The sequence below is a fragment of the Eimeria mitis genome, genomic scaffold, assembly GCF_000499745.2.
Source record: "Eimeria mitis Houghton genomic scaffold, Emh_scaff2287, whole genome shotgun sequence".
In the NCBI taxonomy this organism is placed as follows: domain Eukaryota; phylum Apicomplexa; class Conoidasida; order Eucoccidiorida; family Eimeriidae; genus Eimeria; species Eimeria mitis.
This window is the reverse complement of record NW_013570617.1, coordinates 7,299-8,696: the sequence shown is the minus strand read 5'-3', so window position 1 is coordinate 8,696 and position 1,398 is coordinate 7,299. Positions and strand designations below refer to the sequence as shown.

The 1,398-nt window shown below is 61.6% G+C and overlaps 1 protein-coding gene across 1 annotated transcript in view; it reads right to left on the bottom strand.

Annotated features, from left to right (window-relative positions):
* Positions 1-1,398, bottom strand: part of EMH_0051610 (uncharacterized protein) — a gene marked incomplete at both ends in the record, with an annotated part of 2,070 nt that overhangs the window by 185 nt on the left and 487 nt on the right. Inside the window, one exon of the mRNA XM_013496770.1 lies at positions 3-1,398. Coding sequence (XP_013352224.1) covers positions 3-1,398 — 1,396 coding nt within the window. The remainder of the gene's footprint in view (positions 1-2) is intronic.

Sequence of the window (1,398 nt, the reverse complement as noted above, 5' to 3'; positions counted from 1 at the left end):
GTGGTTTAGGTGTTCTGGCTCTCTCCATGCTCTGTCTCCATCTTGCTGCTAGCATGCGGGCCCCGTGGTATCCGTGTCTCTTCACGGAGAACTGCTGCTCGTACTGTCTCCCCTCAACTGTTATTCTTGCTCTCCATACATCCTTTGGCCGAGAGAAACAAACACCAACAGCACGAGCAGCAGGAGACAAAGGGGAGATGCAGCAGCAGCAAGAAGAAGAAGAAGAGCAGCAGCACGGATAGGGAGAGGGAGAGGGAGAGGAAGCGCTGCTGCTGCTGTTGCTGTTGCTGCTGCTGTTGCTGCTGCTGTTGTTGCTGCTGTGCGGTGATACGGCTAAGGCATTGTCTACATACACTGCCTCGTCTATATCATCAGCTGCTGCTCTTTCGGTTTTTGCTGCTGCTGCTGCTGCTGCTGCTGCTGGCTGCTGCATGCGAGGCCTCGAGGAGACAGATAGGCTGAGGGGGCCCTGCATCCCTTCTGCTGCATCCTTACCCTCTGGGGGTTGCTGCACTTCTGCTGCTGCCCCCACGCGGGTCCTCTGTATGGACTTTCCCTTTGTCTGCTGCAGCAGCAACAGCTGTTGCTGCAGCAGCAACTGCTGCTGCTGCTGCTGCTGCTGCTGCTGCTGCTGCTGCTGCTGCTGTGATGAGACAGGGTACGCTGCCGCCTTGCCCTCACCCCGATCCCAGGGGGTCCTCCACGGCCTCCGCCGCTGCCGCCGCGCAGCACGACAGGGGCCCCCTTGGGGGCCCCCTGGGGGCCCCCCTTGGGGGCCCCCTTGGAGGCCCTCATGGGGGCCCCCCTGGGGCCCCCTACCTACGCTGCATTTAGCAGCATCAGGGGCTTCCCCTAGGGCCGCCTCAGCAGCAGCTGCAGCAGCTGCTGCTGCAGCTGCAGCAGCAAGGAGCGCCTGAGGCTGCTGCAAAAGCTTGTGCTGCTGCTGCTGCTGCAGCTGCTGCAGCTGCTGCTTCTGCTGCCGCAGCTGCAGTATCTGTTGCAGCTGCTGCAGCAGGAGCTGCTGCTGTTGCTGCTGCTGCTGCTGCTGCTGCTGCTGCTGCTGCTGCTGCTGCTGCGAGGCTTCGGGCGGCAGCAGGCACTCTAAGGCACTGAATGCTTTGGGGTTAAGGAGAGGCTGAGCTGCTGGGGTGTATGCACAGACAGGAGAACAGAGACCAGGCGGAGACACAGCAAGGGGAGAGTATACGGAAACTGCGGGGCTGCTGTTGCTGCTGCCGCTGCTGCTGCTGCTGCTGCTGTTGCTGCTGCTGCAGTACATAGGGAGCGGCAACGGCTGAGCAATGGGCGCTGCCGGTCTGCATGCATGTTCAGGTGCAGCAGCACCACCTGTGCTGCTGTTATTATCGAGCGCACTGCCGTTGCTGCTGCTGCTGCTGC